The sequence below is a fragment of the Sphaerodactylus townsendi genome, linkage group LG11, assembly GCF_021028975.2.
Source record: "Sphaerodactylus townsendi isolate TG3544 linkage group LG11, MPM_Stown_v2.3, whole genome shotgun sequence".
In the NCBI taxonomy this organism is placed as follows: Eukaryota; Metazoa; Chordata; class Lepidosauria; order Squamata; family Sphaerodactylidae; genus Sphaerodactylus; species Sphaerodactylus townsendi.
This window is the reverse complement of record NC_059435.1, coordinates 75,824,937-75,851,878: the sequence shown is the minus strand read 5'-3', so window position 1 is coordinate 75,851,878 and position 26,942 is coordinate 75,824,937. Positions and strand designations below refer to the sequence as shown.

The 26,942-nt window shown below is 50.0% G+C and overlaps 2 protein-coding genes across 6 annotated transcripts in view; one reads left to right on the top strand and one right to left on the bottom strand.

Annotated features, from left to right (window-relative positions):
- The window catches only part of TMIE (transmembrane inner ear), a 36,109-nt gene extending 34,680 nt beyond the window's left edge, over positions 1-1,429 (bottom strand). Inside the window, exon 1 of the mRNA XM_048510512.1 lies at positions 1,334-1,429. Within this exon, the coding sequence (XP_048366469.1) occupies positions 1,334-1,429 (96 nt within the window). The remainder of the gene's footprint in view (positions 1-1,333) is intronic.
- Positions 1,430-5,823: 4,394 nt separating this feature from the next.
- Positions 5,824-26,942, top strand: part of ALS2CL (ALS2 C-terminal like) — a 59,034-nt gene continuing 37,915 nt past the window's right edge. For 3 of the 5 annotated variants that reach the window (XM_048510918.1, XM_048510917.1, XM_048510916.1), the window contains exons 1-2: positions 5,824-6,286; positions 24,822-24,930. In XM_048510918.1, the coding sequence (XP_048366875.1) occupies positions 5,993-6,286; positions 24,822-24,930 (403 nt within the window). In that variant the 5' untranslated portion in view covers positions 5,824-5,992. Of the gene's footprint in view, positions 6,287-17,539; positions 17,655-18,808; positions 18,880-22,355; positions 22,571-24,821; positions 24,931-26,942 lie in introns of those variants that run through there. The other 2 variants (XM_048510920.1, XM_048510919.1) reach the window with 2 other exon arrangements.

Genomic DNA, 26,942 nt, shown 5'->3' with positions numbered 1-26,942 from the left:
CCCTTCCAACTGCTAACATTGCTTAGCTCATGAGATCTGGCAAACCATTCTGCCTCCCACACCAACTCTTATGTGATTCTTTTAACTGGCGATGCCATGGTGGAACCTTCTGCTAAGCAGTTGCCCAACCACCAATTCATGCTTCTTCCTCATAACAACCCTATGAGGTGGGCTGGGCTGGAATGACTGGTCCCAGGTCACTCAGTGAGGATCATGACAGCACGGAGAATCCAAATCTTGCAGTTCGTCGTCCAGCGCTCTAAGCACTACACCACGCCGAGTCCGTTATTTTACAGGCCATTATGCCAGCGCTGTCCTAGGAATCTGAGGTCACACGCTCGTTCAGCTGCTGGCTTTTAGGGTTGCCAAACCTCCCCTGACGGTAGCCAATCTCAACCTGCCCTGCCTCTAGGCAAGAGGACATTTCAAAATGGAGCCTCAAACCTGCAGGAAAACACAGTGGCCCTTTCGGACTTTGCAAGCTGCGATCCATCTGCCTCTGGCAGCCCTGCATGTTGCTCAGCCATGAAATTGGATATCGAAGAGATAGAAAAAGTGCAGAGAAGGGCAACGAGGATGATTGAGGGACTGGAGCACCTTCCTTATGAGGAGAGGCTGCAGCGTTTGGGACTCTTTAGTTTGGAGAGGAGACGTCTGAGAGGGGATAGGATTGAAGTCTATCAAATTATGCATGGGATAGAAAATGTGAACAGAGAGAAATTTTTCTCTCTTTCTCACAATACTAGAACCAGGGGGCATTCATTGAAAATGCTGGGGGGAAGAATTAGGACTAATAAAAGGAAACACTTCTTCACGCAACGTGTGATGGGTGTTTGGAATATGCTGCCACAGGAGGTGGTGATGGCCACTAACCTGGATAGCTTGAAAAGGGGCTTGGACAGATTGATGGAGGAGAAGTCAATCTATGGCTACCCATCTTGATCCTCCTTGATCTCAGATTGCAAATGCCTTAGCAGACCAGGTGCTCGGGAGCAGCAGCTGCAGAAGGCCATTGCTTTCACCTCCTGCACGTGAGCTCCCAAAGGTACCTGGTGGGCCACTGCGAGTAGCAGAGTGCTGGACTAGATGGACTCTGGTCTGATCCAGCTGGCTTGTTCTTATGTTCTTATGTTCTTAAATTGTGAAAAGCATGTCTCCACATCTGCCCCCTCCATGTCTCTGACACCTCAGCAGATGTGCCATTCTGACTGGGCTTCTGTGCCCTTTGTGTCCAAAGCCAGAGGCTTAAATTTGTTCCAGATCAGCCCCACCCCGCCTTCCAGCAGCACGGCTGGGCAGGATGGTGTGGCCAGGCCAAAGCATCCGTCCTTACCTCAATCAGCTGCCCCAGAGCGGTCCTGGAGCAACACAGCAGCAGGGACGGCGAGCTCCCGAACGGGCTCAGGGGGTGCCGCTGGCCCCACGCCATCTCCTTCCCCCTCGGCGCCTTTCTCGCCTCTTTCTCCGAGGAGGCTGGCGGCTGAGACGCCCGGCTGATTGATGGCCCTCCGGCTGGCTAGAAACCACCCCCGGCATCTGCGGGCAGCCGCTGTACACCTTCCCTGGGACTCGGAGCTCTTCTGCTCAGCCTCCCAGCCTGCCCTGGGGAGCTGCTGATTAATTTATTAGCCCGGATTCACTTACAGACAGGTTTGGTCTGGGATGAAGGGCTGGCATTGGCTGTTGCTACCGGCGACCCAGACCGGGCTTCCTCGATACCAAAAGTTATTCGCTTATGCCAGCCTGGTTTCCTTCGGAGCAGATGGCCGGATCTGGATCGCCCCTCGGCTCCCTCCCGGCTGCAGGGACAGGGAGAATGGGATGCGAATTGTAGTCTGCCTTTGGCTGGCCCGGCGCCAAGGTTTCTCCATGCAAATCCCATGAAAGGCCATTGTCTGGCTCGCCTAGGGTGAGTAGCAATTACCTCCAGATGACCAGGTTGGAAGCCTTTTGTCAAAGATTGTCTCCTTCTCTTCCCTCTCTTAGTTTTCAGCGAGTGAACGTAGCTATGTGCAGACAGATGATAAGTTTTTTTTTTAATGAAGGACTGCTGTAACGTGCCACAGCTCTGTGACTTTCTTCGGCGTGCGCAGGTCCGCTAGCTTTGGAACATTACAAGGCAGTGGGTGATCTGAAGGTCATCCAGACCCTCCCCCTTCCCCTTAGCAAAGCACACCATATTGCAAAGTCTCTGTTAGCTCTGTTTAGACAAATGGCTTAGTTTTAAAAAGCTCGTTTAGTTTGAGAATTGCTGGGGGTAGGGAGCAAAATAGACAGGAGACAAGAGGAGGAACGGTATATAGGAAGTGTTGAGGTCAACTTATGATGGCCTCAGCAAGAAGGAGGAAGAAGAAGAAGAGGAGTAGTAGTAGTAGTAGTTTGGATTTATATCCCCCCTTTCTCTCCTGCAGGAGACTCAAAGGGGCTGACAATCTCCTTGCCCTTCCCCCCTCACAACAAACACCCTGTGAGGTGGGTGGGGCTGAGAGAGCTCCGAGAAGCTGTGACTAGCCCAAGGTCACCCAGCTGGCGTGTGTGGGAGTGCACAGGCTAATCTGAATTCCCCAGAGAAGCCTCCACAGCTCAAGCGGCAGAGCAGGGAATCAAACCCGGTTCCTCCAGATCAGAGTGCACCTGCTCTTAGCCACTGCTCTTAGCCACTACGCCACTGCTGCTCCTTCAAAGGGGCTTTGAAGGCAAGCAAAAAACAGTTTATTAGCTGTTGTGGGTTTTGTGAGCTGTGTGGCTGCAGTCTGGTAGCTTTCGGTCCTAAAGTGGTTTGTTATTACCTTCCTCTGCAAAGTCCCTCTTGCTGGTCTCTCATCCTAGATGTATACCCTGGCAAGAGACTTTCAGGTCAAGCAAGAACTTGTTTGTTAATTTATATTTTATATTTATATCCTGTGCCTTCCCACTCTACTACAGCAGGCAACAACATGTAAACATTTAAAAATAGAAACAGTTCAAATAGATTGAAAGTTTAAAGATTAATAGATTCAAGGGAGCAAGCGTGGTGTAGTGGTTAAGAGCAGATGGATTCTAATCTGGAGAACTAGGTTTGATTCTCCACCTGAGTGGCAGAGGCTTATCTAGTGAACCAGATGTGTTTCCGTACTCCTACATTCCTGCTGGGTGACCTTGGGCCAGTCACAGTTCTCTCTGAACTCTCTCAGCCCCACCTGCCTCACCAGGTGTCTGTTGTGGGGAGGGGAAGGGAAAGGAGTTTGTAAGCCACCTGGAGTCTCCTTACAGGAAAGAAAGGTGGGGTATATATCCAAACTCCTCCTCCAGCTCCTGCTCCTCCTCCTCTTCTTCTTCTGGGGCACAGGTGTCAAACTTGCGGCCCTCCAGATGTTTATGAACTACAGTTCCCATCAGCCCTTGCCAGTATAGCCAATGCTCCTGTTGGGAGGGACTGATGGGAATTGTAGTTCATGAACATCTGGAGGGCCGCGAGGTTGACACCTATGTTCTGGGGTGATGTCACATGACATTTACCAGGCAGGCTATGTTGACGGAGTGGTTTGTCGTGGCCTTCTCCAGGGATCCAAATTTACCCTCAGCAAGTTGGGTACTCACTTCCCCAACCTCAGAAGGATGGAGAAGACTGAGTCAACTTTTAGTCGGTAACCTGAAACCAACTTCCCTCGGAATCGGACTCAGGCACTGCGGTACTGCAGTTTACCACTCTGTGCCACTCTATAAAATGATATAAATAATAAAGAGGCACCCTAAGCTTCCAGCGGAGCTGAATTATGGTGACCAAAGCAAGGGACTTTCAAGGCATGCAAGAAGCAGAGGCGATCTGCTATTGCCTTCCGCTGCACAGTCTTCCTTGGAGCCGCAGTGGCGTAGGAGGTTAAGAGCTTGTGTATCTAATCTGGAGGAACCGGGCTTGATTCCCCGCTCTGCCGCCTGAGCTGTGGAGGCTTATCTGGGGGATTCAGAGTAGCCTGGGCACTCCCACCCATGCCAGCTGGGTGACCTTGGGCTAGTCACAGCTTCTCGGAGCTCTCTCAGCCCCACCTACCTCACAGGGTGTTTGTTGTGAGGGGGGAAGGGCAAGGAGATTGTAAGCCCCTTTGAGTCTCCTGCAGGAGAGAAAGGGGGGATATAAATCCAAACTCCTCCTCATCCTCCTCTCTCTTCCAAGTACTGATTTTATTCAGTTACCTTCCAGCTTCCAGAATTACAACTAATCTCTAAAAGGAGATCCATTTCTTGGGAGAAAATGGCTCCTTTGGAGGGTAGACTCTGCGTCTTCACATTTATTTTATTTTATTTATTATTATATTTATATACCGCCCTATCCCCTAAGGGCTCTGAATGGCAGGACTGGCGGGCTTGTTTCGACACCCCGCTCTCTGCTTGTCCACAGATATTTCATATGTTGGGTTGGAGACAAACAGGGCAGGAGGGTTATACAAGGTTTGTTTTGGTTTCCTTTGGTTGGTTACAAGGAAATGGTGGACTCTGCAGATTTCTTCAAAGAAAGGATAGGCAAGCATTCCCCTTTCTCATTTCTCGTGACCACTATTAATATTTGGGTCAGCAATTTCAGTTCTCCACTTTCCTGTCCTGAATCACTGGTACTGCTTATGCCATCTGTAAGGTTTTTAAATGCAAATACCACACTGATACCATACAGCATAACACAACACAACACAAACATACTTCTCAGTATCATTGATACAGAGAGCCAATGCAGTGTATGTGGTTAAAATGCTGGACTAGATCTGGTAGATCTGGGTTCCAATCCCCACTATGCCATGGAAGTTTGCTGGGTTGACAACACTACATGCGAAAAGGATCTGGGAGTCTTACTAGACCACGAACTGAACATGGGTCAGCAGTGTGATGCCGCGGCCAAGAAAGCCAATGCGATTCTTGGCTGTATCAATAGAAGTACAGTGTCTAGATCAAGGAATGTAATTGTACCTCTCTATTCTGCATTGGTTAGACCCCACCTGGAATATTGTGTACAGTTCTGGGCACCCCAATTCCAGAAGGACATTGACAAGCTGGAACAGGTCCAGAGGAGGGCAACCAAAATGGTCAAAGGTCTGGAATCCATGCCCTACGAGGAAAGATTTAGGGAGCTGGGAATGTTTAGTTTGACGAAGAGAAGGTCAAGAGGTGACACGATGGCCATGTTTAGATGTTTGAAGGGAAGTCCTGTTGGTGAGGGAACAAGCTTGTTTTCTGCTGCTCCAGAGACTGGGACTAGGAGTCTTGGGTTCAAGGTGAAGGAAAAGAGATTTTTCTTTAGTTCTCTGACTGGAATAGTGGAGAACATCAGGAGAAACTTCCTGACAGTCAGGGCTGTTGGACAGTGGAATGCGCTACCTCGGAGGGTGGTGGAGTCTCCTTCTTTGGAGGTTTTTAAAGAGAGGCTGGTTGGCCATCTGTCAGGAGTGCTTTGATTGTGTATTCCTGCATTGCAGGGGGTTGGACTTGATGGCCCCTTGGGGTCTCTTCCAGCTCTATGATTCTGTGGTAGCAGGAAATCTCCAGGTGCCACCTGGAGTTGGCAACCCCGGATGCTACAAAGTTGCAGTACAAACTGTCTCCGAAGTCTCTTGTCTTGCAAACCGCAGAAGCAGTCAGAAGGTGGAGCCTATGACATTACACCCCTCTGAACCTCCCCCTTTCCTTCCCAAGCCCCCCCTCCCCGGGTCCCACCCCGCAGAACTGAAGATCTTTCCCAGCTTGGAGCGGAGCCTGTGGCATGGCACAGCCCGAAGCCCCTCCCCTTCCCAAGCCCCGCCCTCCCCGGGTCCCACCCCCTCAGAACTCCAGCTCTTTCCCAGCTTGGAGCTGGGGTTGGCAGCTGGGCTTGCCGCGGGGGCGCGCTTGGGCTCTGCCTCCTCGGCCTGCGCGTTCCCGCCGGCCGCCTCCTCCGCTTTTCAGTTCTCCGGCTGGAATCGTTCCGGCCTACCTCACAGGGCCGTTGTAGAGATTCGCACGCGAAAGCGCTCTAGGAATCGGCATCATGGGCGACAACTCCGAGCTCTTCCGCCTCCGCGCCTCTGTTTGGCTCGAGGCTGGAACACGCCCTCCGGTTGCGGCTGGCGGGCCGGGCCCGGAAGAGTTGCATCCACACCTCCGGCGAGGGACACGTGAACGGGGCCGGCACGCGAGCAGGGGCGAGGCCAGGAGCCGCGGACGGGCGGAGGCGCTGCTGCTGCTGCTGCTGCCGCGGGGAGGCGGCGGGGCTCGGCCGGCGCCCTTGCGGGAAACGCGCCCCTGGCACACCTTGGCAGACCTTGGGCTCCTCCCGGGGCAGGTAAGCGGCGCTGCTCTTGCACGTTTGTTAAGGTTGCCAACTTTGGCTTGGGGAGTCCCTAGAGATTTAGGGAGGGGGGGCGGAACCGGGGGGGGGGGGTTGCAGCAGGGTTTAATGCCATAGAGCCCACCCTCCAAAGCAGCCGTTTTTTCCCCAGGGGAATGGATCCAGGTGATCTCCAGCTGCCACCTGGAGGTTGGCACCCCTCTCAGCTTGCCTCCCTTTTTAAGAAAGCAGGTGCAGACTCACCTCCCCAAACTAGGCACAGCATGCATGCAAGATATCCCAGGTGAACTGGAACCACCTTTCCTCTGCCACAAACTCACAAGGGAGTCCTTCCTTAAGTCTCATTTGCTTTTTAGTTCGCTGGCTGGAATCGTTCCGGCCTACCTTACGGGGCCGTTGTAGAGATTCCTATGACCGTGCACATGAAAGCACTCTAGAAATCGGAATAATGAGTGATAATTCCACATTCTTCTGCCTCAAGACTTCTGTTTGGCTCTAGGCTGGAAAATGCTATCCGGTTGCTGCCAATTTCTTTTGACCCTTTGTGGCATAGGTGTCAAACTCGTGGCCCTCCAGATGTTATGGACTATAGTTCCCATCATCCCCTGCCAGCATGCTGGCAGGGGATGATGGGGACTGTAGTCCATAACATCTGGAGGGCCGCGAGTTTGACACCTGTGCTTTATGGGGTTTTCAAGGCAGGAGTCCTACAGAGGCGCTTTGCGATTCCCCACCTGTGTGTCGTGGCCCTAGATTTCCTTGGGGTTCTCCCAACTTGGGGGGCTCCAGGACTGACCCTGATCCTCCTTTTATTCCTGTCACATTGCATGTAGGACATCTGACGTTACTGGAGGTGTCCAAAAAGGCCTTCTAATAAAAGCAAGACTAAGGGAGAAGATCAGCTTGTCCCAAGCTACTGAAAATATCCCTACGTATCTGGGGATTCGTGCTCTCTGGGGTCCCCCCTCTGATTTGCATTTATTCCCTTCCCTTTGCCACCGTCTCAGCGTGGGCTACAATAAAAACCATTACAATCCCATAAAGCAGTGGTGAAATCACAGTAGAAACCCAACCTAAAAAACCCCCAGACCGATGTAAAATCTCACGCTCCCACCACACCCACCCACAAAAAAGGGAGAGGGGTATGGAATATGGACACCACGTACCCCAGTGCGGTGTAGTGGTTAAGAGCAGGTGCACTCTAATCTGGAGAATCAGGGTTAATTCCCCACTCTGCCACTTGAGCTGTGGAGGCTTATCTGGGGAACCAGATTAGCTTGTGCACTCCAACACATGCCAGCAGGGTGACCTTGGGCTAGTCACAGTTCTTTGGAGCTCTCTCAGCCCCACCCACCTCACAGGGTGTTTGTTGTGGAGGGGAAAGAGATTGTCAGCCCCTTTGAGTCTCCTTGCAGGAGAGAAAGGGGGGGGATATAAATCCAAACTCTTCTTCCTATATGGACACTTCATTCCCCCCCACCTCAATGGGGATACTGTCTCCTCCTCTAATCTGGAGGAACCGGGTTTGATTCCCAGCTCTGCCGCCTGAGCTGTGGAGGCTTCTCTGGGGAATTCAGATTAGCCTGTGCACTCCCACACATGCCAGCTGGGTGACCTTGGGCTAGTCACAGCTCTACGGAGCTCTCAGCCTCACCTACCTCACAGGGTGTTTGTTGTGAGGGGGGAAGGGCAAGGAGATTGTAAACCCATTTGAGTCTCCTACAGGAGAGAAAGGGGGGATATAAATCCAAACTCTTCTTCTTTTCTGGACCTCAAGTACTCGTCCCCTAATTACACTGGCTGTACTCCTTTTTGAGAACCATGAAGCAATTAAGCAGCGTTGTGGGCAGTTCTTAGCACCTCCGGCTCCTGCGGTCACTGTGGGCTGCTCTTGCAGACACTCCCTGGAAAACTCTGCTGGAATTCAGTGGGGTGGGATAAAGAGAAACAGCCTGTTCTCTTTTAAAACCCATGAAGTTGCCTTGTTGGAAGTCAACCATCCAACTCAGCATTGGCAGCTGCTCTTGCCCAGGAAAATTCCCCCGCCTGTTGTAACTGGAGATGCCACTGGACTTCTGCATACACAGGACTTCTGCATACACATCAAGAATGTGGAAATGAAGGGTTGGGAAGAAGAAGAGTTTGGATTTATATCCCCCCCTTTCTCTCCTGCAGGAGACTCAAAGGGGCTGACAATCTCCTTGCCCTTCCCCCCTCACAACAAACACCCTGTGAGGTGGGTGGGGCTGAGAGAGCTCCGAGAAGCTGTGACTAGCCCAAGGTCACCCAGCTGGCGTGTGTGGGAGTGCACAGGCTAATCTGAATTCCCCAGATCAGCCTCCACAGATCAGGTGGCAGAGCGGGGAATCAAACCCGGTTCCTCCAGATCAGAGTGCACCTGGTCTTAACCTCCTACACCACTGCTGCTCCTACGCCACTGATAGCATAAGAGAGTTCTTATGCTATCATAAGAAAGCCAGGGTAGTGTAGTGGTTAAGAGCAGGTGCTCTCTAATCTGGAGAACTGGGTTGGATGCCCTGCTGTTGGGGGGAGGGAAGGGAAAGGTGTTTGCTGTTGGGGCGGGGGGAGGGAAAGAAGATTGTAAGCCCCTTTGAGTCTCCTTACAGGAGAGAAAGGGGGATATAAATCCAAACCCTTCTTCTTCATCATCTATCTGGTATATATATATTTTTTATCCTTCTGCTTCCTCCAAAGAGCTCAGGTTGGGGACCCGTGGCGCTCCCTTTTCCCTGTGACTCCTGCAACAACTCTGTGACAAGAAGAAGAGAAGAAGAGTTTGGATTTATATCTCCCCCTTTCTCTCCTGTAGGAGACTTACAAAGGGGCTGACAATCTCCTTGCCCTTTCCCCCTCACAACAAACACCCTGTGAGGTGGGTGGGGCTGAGAGAGCTCCGAAGAACTGTGACTAGCCCAAGGTCACCCAGCTGGCGTGTGTGGGAGTGCACAGGCTAATCTGAATTCCCCAGAGAAGCCTCCACAGCTCAGGTGGCAGAGCTGGGAATCAAACCTGGTTCCTCCAGATCAGAGTGCACCTGCTCTTAGCCACTGCTCTTAGCCACTACGCCACTGCTGCTCAAAGGGCGGGGTGTGTGTGTGTGTGTGTGAACCCGTGGCTTCCAGATATTAGTTTCGTATTCTACCCACCGTGCTGCGGTTTCCGCTTTCTGTCTTTCTCAGCCACAAGCAACGACCTCGGGGATTGCTCAAGGTGATCGCCCGTCACGGGTTAAAAGAGTTGTTCCCCTTCGTTGATCTGGCAAATGCCACCTCTGCCGTTTTCACTGCAGGCCTTTGTTCTCGGTGGAAGCCGGCGTCGGCAAGAGGCGGGCAGGACCTTGGCTTCTCCGGGCGTGGAAGATTTGCCGAGAGGGGGTTTGGGGGGGGGTGTTTCCAACGCTGGGGGTTTGGGGTGCACCCTGTCCTCTGTGCCGGTTGTGAGAGTTGGGAACGCACGTGCAGGGGGAATAGGGCTGAATTTGGATTAGCAGGTTCTGGGTTCGGAGCTTGCCTTGATCGTGGGCTCTGGGTTCAAAATCCGAGATCCCTCTTTGGAGAAGACTGCGGGGATTGAGCGCTCAAGAGTTCTGCCTCCAGAGGATGTGCTGTGCTACATCCTTACCCTTTAGAAAAATACAGCTGGAAGGGATCTCAAGGGTCATCAGTGGCGTAGGACAGTGATGGCGAACCTATGGCACGGGTGCCAGAGATGGCACTCAGAGCCCTCTCTGTGGGCACACACAGAGTTCATCATGTGGGGGGGGAAATCGCCCCCCCCCCCTCACACACACACATCTAGGCTGGCGTGGGCTGCTGGGCTCAGTTATTAGCCTTAAATCTTAAGACCTAGTTTTGGGGAAGCAGTGTCGATTACCCTGTTAAGCGCTGTTAAACCCCACTGATTTTCATGCGAAGAACTAAAGTGTGATCCTTTACCTGGGAGTAAGCTTGGTTGCTGGCAATAGAGCTTGCTTCTGAGTAAACCCTCCTGGGGTCGTGATTAACCCTCTCAAAGAGTGGCATGGTTGCTTCAAAGCAAAGCCACCTTCTACCACCAAGCTTACTCCCGAGTAACGCACGCCTCGGAGCAAACCGTTTTTTTTCTAAAGTAAAACCTCAGTATTCGTGTTAAATGGCCGTGTTGGCACTTTGCGATAAATAAGTGGGTTTTGGGTTGCAGTTTGGGCACTCGGTCTCGAAAAGGTTCGCCATCACTGGCGTAGGAGGTTAAGAACCCGTGTATCTAATCTGGAGGAACCGAGTTTGAGTCCCTGCTCTGCCGCCTGAGCTGTGGAGGCTTATCTGGGGAATTCAGATTAGCCTGTGCACTCCCACACATGCCAGCTGGGTGACCTTGGGCTAGTCACAGCTTCTCGGAGCTCTCTCAGCCCCACCTGCCTCACAGGGTGTTTGTTGTGAGGGGGGAAGGGCCAGGAGATTGTCAGCCCCTTTGAGTCTCCTGCAGGAGAGAAAGGGGGGATAGAAATCCAAACTCTTCTTCTTCATCTAGTCCAACCCTCCTGCACTATGCAGGAAATTCACAACTACCTTCCCCTCTCACCCACCCAGAGACCCCTCCGGCCTGGAGGAAAATTCTTTCCTGACCCCAAAGTGGTGAGCATTGCCCTGGGTGCGAGAGCCAGACGCTGACGTCTCTCTTCCGGCCCGTCCTCTAACGACCTGTCTGAGATCACGGAACATTTCAAATCTCAGATTTCCTTCTCTAAAAGCCATTGTGGCTTAGTGGTTAGGACGGGAGGCGGAGTCTAGTCTGGGAAACTAGGTTTGATTCCTCTCTCCTACCCATGAAGCCTGACCTTGGGCAAGGTGTCTGTTGGCCACTCAAGTTCCTCCCCAGTTCAGAGGAAAGCCCGCTTCTTTGTGGGAAAATTGGGCTTTCGTCTTCTGATATGCATTTCTGAATTTTGTTGGTTTGTTACTGCACGCAGTAATAATCCTGTAGTGTTTCTCTACTACTGTCTCTGTTCCACATCTGCTGCATAGATAATCAGACTGGTTCACCTAATACTATCAGATACCCAGAGTAATTCATGGTTCTCACAGATAGAGAGGAAGATCGAATCAATTGGTACACCCTTTGACTCCCTTCTACCTTTAACTTGTTCAGAATCGTATACATTATTAAAACAAAAATTGTTGGTGAGAGAATGGAACTATTTAGCCCTGGCAGCGAGGAAAACGTGTTCACCTTTACATCTATCAATCCCCTTACAACATAACAGAATGGCCTCCTATCTGTATCATCTGACCAACCCAGATCAGAGAAGAGTTTTTTCACTCGCTTTCTTCCATGTTTTCCCTTCTGCCATACTACGAGGTAGATATAACAATCTAGAAATGTGCAAAAGGGTGTGTTCATGTGATGCAAATCAGTTAGAAACATTAACTCACCAATTATTCTGTTGTCCTAAATTGGCAAGTATTAGAGTCAAATACTCCAGGTTGCTTTCTATGATACCTGGCGAGCTGGATTAACTAAGCAGACTATTGTTCTTATTAAATAATTCTGATGCTACGTTCTGTAAAATGGCTGCGAACTTTCTGCTGGAAATATCCCACAAGCAACAGTATGTATGAATCAACTTAATTTGTTATATGTTGCAAGCTTGTGTGTTGATGCGATTTAGATGTGATTTTATACTGTTTATGCCAAATAAAGGCTAAATGATGATGATAATCAGACTAGGATTAACAACAGCTCTGTAAGGCAGGCCTTATAGAATAATGTAGATTCCAGTAGCTATCTCGATGGTACATTCGGGGAAAAGGTAAAATCAGAAACCTCCGACTGATTTCACCTTTCCGACTGTAGCAGAGAATTTTAAGAGTTCTTTCTGTCAACCTCACTTCCTTTATGTTTCTAAGTGAAAATGATGTAGGTCTCTGTGTGTGTTCAAAGTGGAAGCCATGATGTTTTGCAACCGTTGTCCGCCACCTTGTGAACTTTGCCAAAAAGCAGAAATTGGGTTGTGCAATTGTGGCATTTACACAAACGCAAGACTAGCTTTCTCACAAGTGTGCCATAAAAAATAGAAGATCATTCTATATTTGCAATTCCAGTTACATCTTAAAGACTGACACCAATATCCTGAAAACCTCCTTGGTGTAGTGCAGGGATCTGCAACCTGCGGCTCTCCAGATGTTCATGGACTACAAATCCCATCAGCCCCTGCCAGCATGGCCAATTGGATTTGTAGTCCGTGAACATCTGGAGAGCCGCAGGTTGCAGACCCCTGCTGTAGTGCTTAAGAGCAGGTCTGAAGAACTAGATTTGATTCCCCACTCTTCCACCCGAGTGGCAGAGGCTTATCTGGTGAACCAGATGTGTTTCCGCACTCCTACATTCCAGCTGGGTGACCTTGGGCCAGTCACAGTTCTCTCAGAACTCTCTCAGTCCCACCTGCCTCACAAGGTGTCTGTTGTGAAGAGAGGAGAGGAAAGGAGATTGTAAGCCACCTTGAGTCTCCTTACAGGAGAGAAAGCGGGGTATAAATCCAAACTACTCCTCCTCTTCTTCTTCTTCTTTTTCTTTGTCGTGTCTGAACAATACCTGAGGCACATTTGAACCAGATATGTTTCCGCACTCCTACATTCCAGCTGGGTGACCTTGGGCTAGTTCCAGTTCTCTCAGAACTCTCTCAATCCCACCTGCCTCACAAGGTGTCTGTTGTGAAGAGAGGAGAGGAAAGGAGCTTGTAAGCCACCTTGAGTCTCCTTACAGGAGAGAAAGCGAGGTATAAATCCAAACTCTTCTTCTTCTTGTACTAGAATCGAGTCCAGCTCGGTCCATTTGTGTGTGCTTGTGAATAGCTTATTTGAGGGGGTCGTCTTTCATTCAGGGTGGTAGTCCTTTCAAGTAAGCACAATAACAGACGTAAGTGGATGAAGAGGGAACATCCATCAATATTGTCAGAGGTGAATTCTCAGTCTCTTGTCAGAGGCCATCTGCCCTTTGGCGTTGGAAAAGGTGCTACAACCTATGTCAGGGGTAGGGAACCTGCGGCTCTCCAGATGTTCAGGAACTACAATTCCCATCAGCCTCTGTCAGCATGGCCAATTGGCCATGCTGGTAGGGGCTGATGGGAATTGTAGTTCCTGAACATCTGGAGAGCCGCAGGTTCCCTACCCCTGACCTATGTATTGTGGAAGGCTTTTCGCAGCCTAAATCAGCCGACTGTTGTGGGTTTTTGTGGTTATGGTTTGGTGGTTCTAGATCCATGGTGGCGAACCTTTGGCACTCCAGATGTTATGGACTACAATTCCCATTGGCCATGCTGACAGGGGCTGATGGGAATTGTAGTCCATAACATCTGGAGTGCCAAAGGTTCTCCACCACTGTAGGTGCTACCCTGTTTCCCCGAATATAAGACATCCCCAGAAAATAAGACGTAGTCGAGGTTTTGCTGAAGTGCGAAATATAAGGCATCTCCCGAAAGTAAGACGTAGCAAAGTTTTTGTTTGGAAGCATGCCCGACGAACAGAACACAGGAAAAATAAGACATCCCCTGGAAATAAGACATAGCGCATCTTTGGGAGCAAAAATTAATATAAGACACTGTCTTATTTTCGGGGAAACACGGTAACAGTTTTACCCACATGTTCAGTTGCTGTTTTCAGAGGCGTGTCACAGTAAAGCGAGTTTCTTTCTAAGGCCCACGCCGTGCCGGGCCTCTGAAGCTGCCAGCCACGGATGTGAGCAAAATGTGAAACGCTAAAACCACACGACTGGGAAAACCCACAACTCGGAGGCCCCTTCCGCACCTGCAGAATAATAACGCACTTTCAATCCGCTTTCTCAATTGGTTGCAAGTGGATTTTGCTCTTCTGCGCAATAAAATCCAGCTGCAAAGTGCATTGAAAGTGGATTGAAAGTGCATTATTCTGCAGGTACGGAAGGGGCTGGACTCTCTCGAGCCTCCTGCATCCCTTCCATATGGAAGGACCAGTTCTCTGGGGAAGGCATCTATGCAACCGCTGGGGTGTGGTGGGGAAGAGGGAACCGAGTCCCGGTTTAAAGCCCCCGGTGGCCCAGAAGGTGATTCGGTGGCTGGCCACATTCGAGTGGCTCGCCACATTCGAGCATGGCCCCAAGGTGATGCTGCCGTGTCTTGGTGTAGTCCCTGGCTGATGGGGGGCACCCCCTACTTGGGATAACAAAATATTTAGAATTGGCTCGTCCCATTCTTTCTGTGTTCCCTTTCCTTGGCCCTACCTGTGTCCCGTTCTGGCTTCATGATTCAGGAATCAGCTGGCCCTGAGTCACTTTTGGAAGAGGTGGAGCGTGGAATTGCTACGGTCTGGAGGTCAGAAAGGGCTTTTTGATGCAGAAAGCAGCCGTGAAAATGTTTTCTGGACCTGGGAGCAGATTGCCAAAGAGGCAGTGTTCTTGGGTGAAGGACACTCGACTTAAGAGCTTTTGTTTGGAGGGTTCTGACTCAGTGGGACGTCGGAGGTGACCCAAATTCCCCTGCAAAAATTTACGTTTGCTCACCTCCTTTAAGTGCTCCTCCTTCATGGCAAATAATGGGTTTAAGGGGCAAGTTGGTGGCGAAGGGATGTAAATAATGTCAGTGGGCCTTTGGCAGAGACAGAGCGATGCATTTCCAAAGCATTTTGCAACTGGGTTTGACTGTGTGGAATGGCAAAATCCACTTGGATGTGATCGTAGTGGGTAAGAGCAGTGGCTAGGAGCAGGTGCACTCTGATCTGGAGGAACCGGGTTTGATTCCCAGCTCTGCCGCTTGCGTTGTGGAGGCTTCTCTGGGGTATTCAGATTAGCCTGTGCACTCCCACACATGCCAGCTGGGTGACCTTGGGCTAGTCACAGTTCTTCGGAGCTCTCTCAGCCCCACCCACCTCACAGGGTGATTGTTGTGAGGGGGGAAGGGCAAGGAGATTGTCAGCCCCTTTGAGTCTCCTGCAGGAGAGAAAGGGGGGATATAAATCCAAACTCTTCTTCTTCTTTGAAGAGGGAGGTTGGGTGCTTTATTTGTCCTGTGAGGAAGTCTCTGTCAGGTACTGGTTCGCCAAGCTCAGTACTGCCTGGTATGGCTGGCATTTGGTACTCTGAGAAGCACTGTGTGCAGCTGGCAGCATTTGAACCCAGGACAGTCTGCAAACCAAGTCCGTCTTTCGCATTGGGTTAGGCCTGGAAATGAGCTTGGAGCTGCCATTGGCTGGCGTGATAGATAGCAGTATGTCTTGCATTTTTTGCCTGGCTTTAGCATTTTTTGGTTTTGCAGAAAAAGAGGCGGCGTTTGGATTTATACCCTGCTCCTTCCTCTCCGCACAACAAATACCTTGTGAGGTAGGTGGGGCTGAGAGAGTCGTGAGAGAACTGGGACTGGCCCGAGGTCGCCCAGCAGGCTTCATGTGTAGGAGCAAGGAAACAAATACAGTTCACCACTGGCAGAGGAGTGAGAATCAAGCCCGGTTCTCCAGATTAGAGTCCACCGCTCTTAACCACAACACCACGCTGGCTGTCGGTGCCTCGGAGGATTGGCTGTTGTGGGTTTTCCGGGCGGTGTCGCTGTGGCGTGGTAGTTTCGGCTCTTGACGTTTCTCCAGCATCTGCAGCTGGCATCTTCGGAGGCGTGTCGAGAGAAGACGTGTTTCTCTCTGTGACACAGTGTCTTGGAGGATTTTTATTGTGACAGTCCAGTCTGGGTGTAACTCGCCGGGCCTGATGTCTCCAGGAAGGGTCCTTCAGCAAGGTCGGATCCGTGGCAAAGGCCCAGTATCATCCGGCAAGTTTCCGTGGCAGAGTAGGGATTTGAAGTTATGTGGTTGCACTACCCATCAAGTTGAAACATTGGTTTACGTTGCACAAAATTAGATCTAAATATGTCAGTTTGCATCCTCTCTTCCAACCTGAGTGAACAGATTTGATTAGATGGTTTCTCCTGCCGAATAACTCCCGATTCTGTTTTTTCGTGAGGAGGTTGCAAATTTTGATATGGAAATAATTCAGAGTCAGTAACAATTTGAACATAAGAAAGCCTGCTGGATCAGACCAGAGTCCATCTAGTCCAGCTCTTTGCTACTCGCAGTGGCCCACCAGGTGCCTTTGGGAGCTCACAGGCAGGAGGTGAAAGCAATGGCCTTCTGCGGCTGCTGCTGCTCTCGAGCACCTGGTCTGCTAAGGCATTTGAAGTCTCAGATCAAGGAGGATCAAGATGGGTAGCCAGAGATCGACTTCTCCTCCATAAATCTGTCCAAGCCCTTTTTAAAGCTATCCAGGTTAGTTGCCGGTACCACCTCCTGTGGCAGCATATTCCAAACACCAATCACACGTTGCGTGAAGAAGTGTTTCCTTTTCTTAGTCCTAATTCTTCCCCCCAGGATTTCCAATGAATGCCCCCTGGTTCTAGTATTGTGAGAAAGAGAGAAAAATTTCTCTCTGTCAACATTTTCTACCCCATGCATAATTTTATAGACTTCAATCATATCCCCCCTCAGACGTCTCCTCTCCAAACGAAAGAGTCCCAAACGCTGCAGCCTCTCCTCATAGGGAAGGTGCTCCAGTCCCTCAATCATCCTCGTTGCCCTTCTCTGCACTTTTTCTATCTCTTCGATATCCTTTTTGAGATGTGGCGACCGGAACTGAACACAGTACTCCAAGTGTGGTCGCACCCCTGCTTAATATAAGGGCATGACAATCCTTGCAGTTTTATTATCAACTCCTTTCCTAATGATCCCCAGCATAGAGTTTGCCTTTTTCACAGCTGCCATGCATTGAGTTGACATTCCCATGGAACTATCAACTATAAATTTGTATTTATCTGATGTTATTTCTCTTTGCTGATAAAACCTTACTGTTTGTAGTGTTTTTGTTTTGTTTTGTTTATGCCAATAAAGGCTTTGCTTGCTTGGATTCGAAACTGGGTCTCCCAGCTTGTAGCCTCACACCCTAACTGTTGCGCCACACTGCCTCTCCTCCACAAATCCCGCCGTCTCTTCGGCTTGCTTGAGTCTGGCACAAGGGTGCGTGTTGCCAGTGTGGACTCCCGGCTCAACAAAGCAACCAGCTGTCCCCGCCTTGTTTTGGGGCAGGTTTCGTAACAGGGCTGTGTGAGTGGCGTGTGTGTGTCATCCAGGAAGCCGGCCTGAATGTGTGTGTTTGCGCAGCAGAGGAAACTTGGCTGCATATTTGTGTGCGCGCACGGGACTGGGAGCGGCACTGAGCGCAGATCTTTGCACCGTCGCTCAGGAAAAGGGCTGCCCAGGATTACTCCGAGAGACACGGACAGTCTGGGTGTCTTCGGGGCAAAAATAACCAGCCGGACCTGATGTTTCCAGGAGAAGGATGCTGCCGCTTTTAGGTAGGACAAAAATCTTCTGGGTCTCTTTCAGGTATGCTAACGTCTTCTGGGATCCCAAAGAGCCACCCTGGCGAAGTGGTTCAGAACGGCAGACTTGAATCTGGAGAACCAGATTTGATTCCCCGCTCCTCCACACGAGCAGAGGACTCTTATTTGGTGAACTGGATTTGTCTGCCCACTCCTGTACATGAAGCCTGCTGGGATATCTTGGGCTGGTCACGGTTCCCTTCGGACACGCCTCCACACGAGCGCTGGACTCTGATCGGGTGAACCAGGTTCAATTCCCTGCTGCTTCCCATGAAGAAGCAGAAGAAGAAGAGTTTGGATTTATATCCCACCTTTCTTTCTTGTAAGGAGACTCAAGGTGGCTGACAAGCTCCTTTCCCTTCCTCTCCCCACAACAGACACCTTCTGAGGCAGGTGGGGCTGAGAGAGTTCTGAGAGAACTGTGACTAGCCCAAGAAGAAGAGGAGGAGTAGTTTGGATTTATATCCCACCTTTCTCTCCTGTAAGGAGACTCAAGGTGGCTGACAAGCTCCTTTCCCTTCCTCCCCCCACAACACACACCTTCTGAGGTAGGTGGGACTGAGAGAGTTCTGAGAGAACTGTGACTAGCCCAAGGTCACCCAGCAGGAATGTAGGAATGCAGAAACACATCTGGTTCACCAGATAAGCCTCTGCCACTCAGGTGGAGGAGTGGGGAATCAAACCCGGTTCTCCACCTGCTCTTAACCGCTCCACCATGGTGAAGCCTGCCAGGTGACCTTGGGCCTGTCCCAGGTCAGAACTCGCTTAGCCCCGCCTGCCTCAAAGGTGCCTTTTGTGGGGAGAGGAAGGGAATGCGATTGGAAGCCGCTTTGAGACGCTGTAAGCTAGAGAAAAGCAGGGTGTCAAAGTGGGGGAGAGTGGGGAATCAACTCCGGGTTTCCAGATCAGAGTAATCCACTCTTAAACCACTACCCGATGTTGTGACCTCTCCTGTCTAGCTTGAAACATTCTTTGTTTCGGACTGGAATAAAACCACCAGTCTCCGGTTTCTCCCCGGGGCTGTCGGCACAGGGCCGGCAGAGGGATCCTCGCGGCAGGTAAACGGATGCCAGGGGAATGAGTCATCCCGTGAAAAAGTGGGATTGGCATTTGGCAGATCCCCGCAGGTTGGAAGGCTGAAGGTAGGAAGCGGGAAGGTTGTTTGCCTCGCCAGCTGAGGTGCGGGGGTCAATTTCAGGTAATAACACACGCGTGGCGGAGTGAGGCAGCCGGATTTTGCCATGGGCGGGTGGATCGCGTCGCCGGAGGTGGGGCAATATTTAAAAATAGTCACCCAGCGCGAGAGGAGGTTAAAAAACCCTGCATTGAGCAGGAGGGTGTAGGGCAGTGGTGGCGAATCTATGGCATGGGTGCCAGAGGTGGCACTCAGAGCCCTCTCTGTGGGCACATGGGCACAGAGTTCGTCATGTGTGTGGGGGAAATCGCCCCCGCCCCCCCACATCTAGGCTGACCTGGGCCGCTGGGCTCGATTATTAGCATTAAACGCAAGACCTGGTTTTGGGGAAGGCAGTGTAGGTAACCCTGTTAAGCGCTGTTAAACCCCACTGATTTTCATGCGAAGAACTAAAGTGTGATCCTTTACCTGGGAGTAAGCCTGGTTGCTGGCAATGGGGCTTGCTTCTGAGTAAACCCTCCTAGGGTCGTGATTCACCCGTTCGAAGAGTTGCATGGTTGCTTCAAAGCAAAGCCACTGACTACCAGCAAGCTTACTCCTGAGTAACGCGCGCCTCGGCGCCAACCATTTTTTATAAATGAAAACCTCAGTATTCAGGTTAAATTGCCGGGTTGGCACTTTGCGATAAATAAATGGGTTTTGGGTTGCAATTTGGGCACCTGGTCTCAAAAAGGTTCGCCATCACTGGTGTAGGGCAGTGTTTCCCAACCTTTTTGACGTCGCGGTACCCTTGACCTCGCTCTTCATATCTCAAGGTACCCTTGAGGTTCATTTGAATTTTTTTTTGCATTTTTAAGGGTTTTTTTTAACTTTTTTGGCCCGTAGGTAGGGGGAGGGAAGGGGAGGGGAGGGAAAGCTGCATTGACAGCCACGTTGTTTGTTTGCCTAAATTCGGCATGGATTTGGGGGGATTTAAAGGGAAAGCTCCCTTTAAATCTACCCCCCAATCCACACCGCATTTAGGCAAATAAAACAATGCTGTTTTAAATGTTGTTTAAAGGAAGCCCGTGAGGTTTCCAAACCCCCCTCCCCTTCAAAAACCATGTGATTCCGGTGGGGGGGGCAGGCGGTAGCATTGTCAGGGTACCCCTGGGACGTGCTCATGGTACCCCAGGGTACCGCGGAACCCTGGTTGAGAATCACTGGTGTAGGGTTAACTGCAAGGTCTGTTGATTTATATAGAACAGTGGTGGCGAACCTTTGGAACTCCAGATGTTATGGACTACAATTCCCATCAGCCCTGCCAGCATGGCCAATTGACCATGGGAATTGTAGTCCATAACATCTGGAGTGCCAAAGGGCTGATGGGAATTGTAGTCCATAACATCTGGAGTGCCAGAGGTTTGCCACCACTGATGTAGGCCATGTGAAAATCACTTTTTGCGTTCTGTCTGTCTCCCACCTGAAAAGGTGTACTCCTTTCTGCCCTGCTTGCCCGAGGCTGAGTGGGAAAACCTGTTTCCTGGTAGGGTTGCCGATATTTAAACTGGCCTGTGTAAGATCAGATTTATCTGCAGCAATTATTGTGCCCTGGCGTGCTTAATGGCCCACTTCTGCAAGTGAAACCTATCTCTTATTTCTCGTTGTATATAATCTCTAAAATTACATTATTTGTTTCTAAAAATTATGTTATTGATGGGTGACCATTCCCTATGGCACAGGTGTCAAACTCGCGGCCCTCCAGGTGTCGTGGACTACAGTTCCCATCATCCCCTGCCAGCATGATGCTGGCTGGGGATGATGGGAACTGTAGTCCATGACATCTGGAGGGCCGCGAGTTTGACACCTGTGCCCTATGGGATTGAGTAGGATTTGGGTTGTAGAAACAACTGGAAATCTAAACAACAACACCACAGGCTTTTACACTTGGTTGGATTTTCTCTCGCACACCGGAGTCCACCCATCCCAGCCTGGCTTTTCCCCATAAATAGCCCAAGGTCTGCTCACCCCCAGGGTCAGACCTAAGCATCGGGTGCTCTTGTTTTCTCCCTGAGTCATTGGTCAGGTGTTTTTGCCACATTGCCAGGCGGAGCATTCATTGAAAATGCTGGGGGGAAGAGTTAGGACTAATAAAAGGAAACACTTCTTCATGCAACGCGTGATTGGTGTTTGGAATATGCTGCCACAGGAGCTGGTGATGGCCACTATCCCCGGATAACCCAGGGATGGAGCGGTATAAAAGCTGAAACAATAAATAAATAAATAAATAAATAAATAAATAAATAAATAAATAAATAAATAAATAAATAAATAAATAAATAAATAAATAAATTTAAAAGGGACAGATTGATGGAGGAGAAGTTGATCTCTGGCTCCCAATCTTGATCCTCCTTGATCTGAGATTGCAAATGCCTTAGCAGACCAGGTGCTCGGGAGCAGCAGCAGCAGAAGGCCATTGCTTTCGCATCCTGCATGTGAGCTCCCAAAGGCACCTGGTGGGCCACTGCGAGGAGCAGAGTGCTGGACTAGATGGACTCTGGTCTGATCCAGCTGGCTTGTTCTTATGTTCTTATGTGTCTGCTCTTTTTCCTGAGCCAGACTTTGAGCTCTCCCTGAGGAACACTCGAACTCAGCTCCTCTTGTGCCTCCCTAAAGCATCTCATCCTTAACCTCCAAGGCGATTGGGTGCTGGAGCCGCACTCCTGACTCACCTGAGTGGTGAATCTTCCCTTCGGGGCAGGACAGCCTCCTGTCCCGACACACCCCTTGATTCAGTTGACAGGAACTATGTACCCGCTGTAACTGAGCTTAGTGCCCCCTTCCCTTTGCAGTTATCGGCCCAGCCTAATTTCTTACCCACTGGAGCCTTGCTATTTACAGGGTCTCTTATCCCCAGATGATGAGGTTAATCGAGGGCACTTGGCTTGGGCTTCGATCTTCCCTTTTCCTTGCATCAGAGCTCCTGTGGCTCTACAGGTGCATAAGGGGCAGAAACCCAACAGGTAAAGATTCATTGGCCATTACAACTCCTGGTGTCCTTTTACCGCTGTGCTATAGAGAGTGTCTTAACCTACTGCATCTGTGCATGGTTCTCCAGTTGTACAGAGGCGGATAGGAAGGCGCTCCAAAGGGTGATCACTCCTGCACAGAGGATGATCGGCTGCCCTCTCCCCTCCTTGGAAGAACTCTATAATTCCCGAAACCTAAAGAAAGCCCAAAATATTCTGAGAAACCCGTCTCATCCAGCACACTCTCTTTTTGAACTGTTACCATCCGGCAGACGATACTGGTCTATCAAAACTAGGACAAAGAGGCTTAGAGATAGCTTCTACTCTAGAGCTGTGGCGATGCTGAACTCCGCGGCTTCGTGTTGATGTGTTTGGGGCTGTGTAGGGATGGGTGGAGGAAGGGGAAAGTGAGGATGGGGGATGAGTCTGAATTGTGTGCATCGAGGAATGCTGCTGTAAATTTCGTTGTGCGTGCACAATGACAATAAAATGCTTATGCTTATGCTTTGGGCTGGCTGATCTATCATGCAGGTTGTAAAGGAGCAAGATGTCTTCCTGCGCGGAAAATGCCTTTTGAGCCTGCAGTCTGTACTTCTGAGGGGTCGCTCTTGTGCAGAAACTGCGAAGGATAGTGTGCGATGTTCCCCCTACCCAATTGATGTCCCGAGTTCCCTGCTGACATCCCCCTTGTAGGAGTTGGTATATTCTCAGTGGGTAGTCCGTGACGTCACCTGGGGAGGCATCAGGTAACGCCCCTTGCCCCTTGACAGCCCTTCCTTCCAGGTAACACATATGCAACTCTGAAGCTACGGGATAACAGAGCGCGCTGTGTTCTATTCACCTTTGGGTGATACATGATAGCTGGCTTTTGTGGGGCACGAAATGGCGCATCTCGTGTGCAGGTATCGCGAGGGGGGCACCAGAAAGTCCAGAACAGGGGGAGGAATTGTAGAGAAGCCAGAAGTACTTGCAGTTTGCCTATCTGTGCACAGAACACAAAAATAAATGGAGCAGAGAGTAGAAATTCACAGGATCTCACAGGATTGGTGTTTGGAATATGCTGTCACAGGAGGTGGTGATGGCCACTAACCTGGATAGCTTTCAAAGGGGCTTGGACAGATTTATGGAGGAGAAGTCGATCTATGGCTCCCAATCTTGATCCTCCTTGATCTGAGGTTGCAAATGCCTTAACAGTCCAGGTGCTCGGGAGCAACAGCCGCAGAAGGCCGTTTCTTTCACCTCCTGCACGTGAGCTCCCAAAGGCACCTGGTGGGCCACTGCGAGTAGCAGAGAGCTGGACTAGATGGACTCTGGTCTGATCCAGCTGGCTTCTTCTTATGTTCCTAAAGCGCTTGCCGGTGGTAGGGAAAAAAGGGCGAGATTGTTAGCAATGCCAGGAAACTGCAGCTTTCCAGTTCATCCTATTTCTGGTGGGAGAATGATTGTCTTAGGGGGAAAAATGTTATTTATAGAGCTGCCAATCTTCAGGTCACGCCAGAATATCCCCTGCTATTACAGTTGATTTCCAGCTGAAAGATCACCCTGCCAAGGACCCCCCCCCCCCGCCCAACCCCAGGGTCTAGCTCCAAACCACCAAGAATAGCCCAACCCCAAGACAGCAGCCGTACCTCCAATCAGTATCTGTTATGATGGACTGAGCATTATTATCCCTGTTCCAGACTGTTATACAGCAATCCATGGAGCAGCAGTGGCGTAGGAGGTTAAGAGCTTGTGTATCTAATCTGGAGGAACCGGGTTTGATTCCCAGCTCTGCCACCTGAGCTGTGGAGGCTTATCTGGGGAATGCAGATTAGCCTGTACACTCCCACACACGCCAGCTGGGTGACCTTGGGCTAGTCACAGCTTCTCGGAGCTCTCTCAGCCCCACCCACCTCACAGGGTGTTTGTTGTGAGCGGGGAAGGGCAAGGAGATTGTCAGCCCCTTTGAGTCTCCTGCAGGAGAAAAAGGGGGGATATAAATCCAAACTCTTCTTCTTCTTCCGTCAGTATTCACCCTTTGGAAGCGACTTTATGGCTCCTTCCGCACATGCAGAATAATAATGCACTTTCAACCCACTTTCACAACTGTTTGCAAGTGGATTTTGCTATTCCGCACAGTAAAATCCAGCTGCAAAGTGTATTGAAAGTGCATTATTCTGCTTGTGTGGAAGGGGCCCGTGTTAGGACTTTGCTTAAATCACAACGAATGCTCCTGCAATCCTGGACAAGGTGAGAAGCAATTGCTCCCCCCTCTTTTTTAATATCAAATTTAAAATCAATCACATGGCAGATTATTTGAGTTTACTTCAGGAGCCCAAGCATAGATGGATAATCACTAGGGCTCGATGTAACTCCTTCCCTTGCTCTATGCTACAAGGAAGGTTCCAAAGAATCAACCTGCAAGAGCAGAAATGTCCTCATTGTACCACAGCGATTCAAACCATGGAACATATATTGCTCGACTGCCCCAAATACGAGGGAACTAGGACCAGACTTTTTGCTCTTTGTCCTGTAATCTTTAATGAATACTCTACTGTGGGGAAGATTACGTTTCTACTAAACAATTCCGCCTCCGAGATTTTAACTTTTGTAGCTAGGTTCCTTATAGAAACTTTGAAAGGATTACCTGCGACGGTTCTCATGTATGGGATACTTGTTTGGACAATGTTGGCTGTTATATGGATTCTATGCCTAATAAAGGTTTATATATATATAAAAGAAATGGCTGTTATATGGATTCTATGCTGTTGGCTGTTATATGGATTCTATGTTGGCTGTTGGCTGTTATATGGATTCTATGCCTAATAAAGGTTTATATATATATAGAAGAAATTATGCACACAGCGTGTGCTTCATTTCTTTTTTATCCACAGGTGGAGTAATTCCAACCTCGCAGTCAACGAACGTGCAGCCAAACGTTACATTGAAAAAGGGTTTTTTCTTGTTGTCTAATCCGGAGCCTTTGTGCTTTTTTCCCCCGTGCCCGTGATTTCACAGGACATGAGCCTCGTGGAACTGGCGAGTTTGCTGCTAAGGACCGAGGAGACCTTCTCGGCGTACCTGGCACGGATCAACAGCGTCATCCTGACACCCTTGTTGCAGTCAGGTGAGCGTGGTGGGAGCTCGAGTCTTGTGGTGATGGTGATTGAACTCAATCCTCACTTTTTAACAGAGTGCCAAAGGCTACAAGGGTCAGTGCTGTCAGTCACAGACCAGGGAAGGGATTTGGGCGTCTTAGTGGATAGTTCCATGGGAATGTTAACTCAATGCATGGCAGCTGTGAAAAAGGCAAACTCTATGCTGGGGATCATTAGGAAAGGAGTTGATCATAAAACTGCAAGGATTGACATGCCCTTATATAAAGCCGTGGTGCGACCGCACTTGGAGTACTGTGTTAAGTTCTGGTCGCCACATCTCAAAAAGGATAACGAAGAGATAGAAAAAGTGCAGAGAAGGGCAACGAGGATGGTTGAGGGACTCGAGCACCTTCCTTATGAGGAGAGGCTGCAGCGTTTGGGACTCTTTAGTTTGGAGAGGAGACGTCTGAGGAGGGATACGATTGAAGTCTATAAAATTATGCATGGGGTAGAAAATTTTGACAGAGAGACATTTTTCTCTCTTTCCCACAATACTAGAACCAGGGGGCATCCATTGAAAATGCTGGGGGGAAGAATTAGGACTAATCAAAGGAAACACTTTTTCCCGCAACGTGTGATTGGTGTTTGGAATATGCTGCCACAGGAGGTGGTGATGGCCACTCACCTGGATAGCTTTAAAAAGGGCTTGGACAGATTTATGGAGGAGAAGTCGATCTCTGGCTACCCATCTTGATCCTCCTTGATCTGAGATTGCAAATGCCTGAGCAGACCAGGTGCTCAGGAGCAGCAGCAGCAGAAGGCCATTGCTTTCACCTGCTGCAGGTGAGCTCCCAAAGGCACCTGGTGGGCCACTGCGAGTAGCAGAGTGCTGGACTAGATGGACTCTGGTCTGATCCAGCAGGCTAGTTCTTATGTTCTTATGTGGTGATGGTGATTGAACTCAATCCTCACTTTTTAACAGACCGAGTGCCAAATTTCTGGACCCTTGAAAACCCTTTTTATTTACTTATGGCTTTGGAAAGATTTATTTGGACAGGAATCCGGAGTCCGGCCTCTCCTGCAATTCCCTCAGTGAGAGGCAAGCTTGTTTGATCCCTCAGAAGTTAATTCCACCGCTGGACTTCTTCGACCGTTTGGAAGTTGAGCCTGATAGTCTACTAAAGATCTGACCTCCTGTAGCTAAAGCTGTGGAACTATCAGGAACTTAATGGCGGGCTCTCTGAAGGTCTGTCTCTGAAAGTCCCTTTGAGAATTTGGTAACAGAGGTTGTGAGATGCCCTCTATCAACACTGCCCAACGTAGAATCATAGAGTTGGAAGAGACCCCCAAGGGCCATCAAGTCCAACCCCCTGCATGCAGGAACACACAATCAAAGCACTCCTGTCAGATGGCCACCCAGCCTGTCTTTAAAAACCTCCAAAGAAGGAGACTCCACCACACTCCAAGGTAGCGAATTCCACTGTCGAACAGGAAGTTTTTCCTGATGTTTAGGTGGAATCTCTTTCCCTTCATCTTGAACCCATAATTCCGTGTCCTAGTCTCTGGAGCAGCAGAAAACGAGCTTGCTCCCTCACCAACATGGCATCCCTTCAGATATCTGAACATGGCTATCATGTCACCTCTCAACCTTCTCTGGAGCAGCAGTGGCGTAGGAGGTTAAGAGCTCGTGTATCTAATCTGGAGGAACCGGGTTTGATTCCCCACTCTGCCGCCTGAGCTGTGGAGGCTTCTCTGGGGAATTCAGGTTAGCCTGTGCACTCCCACACACGCCAGCTGGGTGACCTTGGGCTAGTCACAGCTTCTCGGAGCTCTCTCAGCCCCACCTACCTGACAGGGGGTTTGTTGTGAGGGGGGAAGGGCAAGGAGATTGTCAGCCCCTTTGAGTCTCCTACAGAAGAGAAAGGGAGGATATAAATCCTCCTCCTCCTCCTCCTCCTCCTCTTCTTCTTCTTCTTCTTCTTCTTCTTCTTCTTCTTCTTCTTCTTCTTCTTCTTCTTCTTCTTCTTCTTCTTCTTCTTCT